A 1,913-nucleotide genomic window follows, 5' to 3' on the forward strand; every position below is an offset into this window, starting at 1 on the left:
AGAAACTAGACTACTCTAGCCAATAAATGAAAAGAAGATGATAGAACATGAATATCATTATTATTAAACCACTACTGAATTAGTGAATCAGGCCAGAAACAGATAACACTGGATTAACTTGAACTCATTAGGCTGATCTGATTGCCTGACCATCCATCATATTGATTGTATTATGCTAGGACCTCTGAAACTTATCAGCCCCCTACTGTTTAAGTACCAAGGCCCCGAGAGCTTTCTGGGGCGGGAGAGGACCCCGCCCCTAGCCCTGCATTGTGAAGTCTTCTGACGGGGGACAGCAGGCTGGCTGATGTCATAGACCAGCCCCTCTCCCTGTCTCTGCGTGTGCCTGCCCCTGGCCCAACCTCAACCTTTCTCCCCAGAGGAAAGAGGTCAGCCTTGCCCAACAGCCCGCCCACCCACCTGAAACTATGGATACAAATCACCCCAACCTCTCTGAGCCCCAGAGGCCCCCAGGCCCGGGGTGACCCCCCACCTCAATCCCGGTGACCAAGACCCTACAGCAGGACACCCCAGCATGGTGGGCAACAGGTTGCCACCAAAGACGAGCGCGGTGGTCATCGACATGGGCACAGGCACCTGTAAGGTGGGCTTCGCGGGGCAGGCCCGGCCCGCCTACACCGTGGCCACCATCGTGGGCTGCCAGCCCAAGAAGCCGGCCACCACGGGGCAGATGGTGCTGGAGACTTTCATTGGCGAGGCCGCCCTCGCGCGCCCAGAGCTGACGCTGGTGAAGCCCATAAGGAACGGCATCCTGGTGGACTGGCTGGCGGCAGAGTTCATCTGGCGCCACCTGCTGGAGCACGACCTGGGCATTGCCACCCAGGACCACCCGCTGCTGTTCTCCGACCAGCCCTTCAGCCCCCCCACCAACCGCGAGAAGCTGGTGGAGGTGGCCTTTGAGTCCATGCGCTCCCCCGCCATGTACGTGGCTTCCCAGTCAGTGCTGTCCGTCTACGCCCACGGGCGGGTCAGCGGGCTGGTGGTGGACATGGGCCACGGAGTCACCTCCACGGCGCCCGTCTTCCAGGGCTACCACCTGCCCCACGCCACGGAGCGCCTGGACCTGGCAGGCACGCACCTGACTACCTTCCTGGCCGAGATGCTGCTGGGCTCCGGCTTGCCGCTGGGGCAGCAGGACCTGGACGTGGTGGAGAAGATCAAGCACGGCTATTGCTACGTGGCCCCTGACTTCCAGAAGGCCCAGGCCCGGCCCGAGCAGGAGTGTCAGCGGAGCCTGAAGCTGCCCGACGGCCGGACGGTCACGCTGGGTAAGGAGCTGTTCCAGTGTCCAGAGCTGCTGTTCAGCCCCCCGGAGATGCCCGGGCTGTCGCCCGTGGGCGTCCCCGCCATGGCCAAACGGAGCCTGAACAAGGTGCCCCCGGAGGTGCGGGCACACCTGGCCCAGAACGTGCTGCTGTGCGGTGGCTCCTCGCTCTTCGAGGGACTCGAGGGCCGCTTCCGCAAGGAGCTGCTGCACAGCCTGCGCCCCGAAGCGCGCGTGGTGGTGGCTGCCCAGCCCTCCCGGAACTTCTCGGTGTGGATCGGGGGCTCCATCCTGGCCTCACTGCGGGCCTTCCAGTCCTGCTGGGTCCTCAGGGAGCAATACGAGGAGCAGGGGCCCCAGATCGTGTACCGCAAATGCTACTGAGAGTGGCAGGGACTTGGGGAGGGGCAGTAAAGCTTTGTTACCCAGCCAGCTCTGCCCTGCCTTTCCCCAGGGTCAGTCGGGTCCACTCCTGGCCCCACCCAGACGCCGACCCACTAACCCTGTCAAACCCGTTTCCCATGATTAGCGCACCCCCAGGCACTCTCGGTTTAGGACCCCACCCAAGTGCAATCCCCAGATATTCCCAGATTTGGATACCTTAATCTCTCACCCCCAGGAACTGCTG

At 62.3% G+C, this 1,913-nt stretch overlaps 1 protein-coding gene across 1 annotated transcript; it reads left to right on the forward strand.

Annotated features, from left to right (window-relative positions):
- Positions 1 to 521: 521 nt before the first annotated feature.
- Positions 522 to 1,669, forward strand: ACTL9 (actin like 9; the record flags this gene model as incomplete). Its single annotated transcript, XM_079771692.1, has 1 exon — positions 522 to 1,669. The coding sequence occupies exon 1, from the start codon at positions 536 to 538 to the stop codon at positions 1,667 to 1,669; it is 1,134 nt and encodes a 377-aa protein (XP_079627818.1). The 5' UTR covers positions 522 to 535.
- Between the last annotated feature and the right edge of the window lie 244 nt (positions 1,670 to 1,913).

The sequence above is a fragment of the Cnephaeus nilssonii genome, assembly GCF_951640355.1.
Source record: "Cnephaeus nilssonii genome assembly, chromosome: 5".
Lineage (NCBI taxonomy): Eukaryota > Metazoa > Chordata > Mammalia > Chiroptera > Vespertilionidae > Cnephaeus > Cnephaeus nilssonii.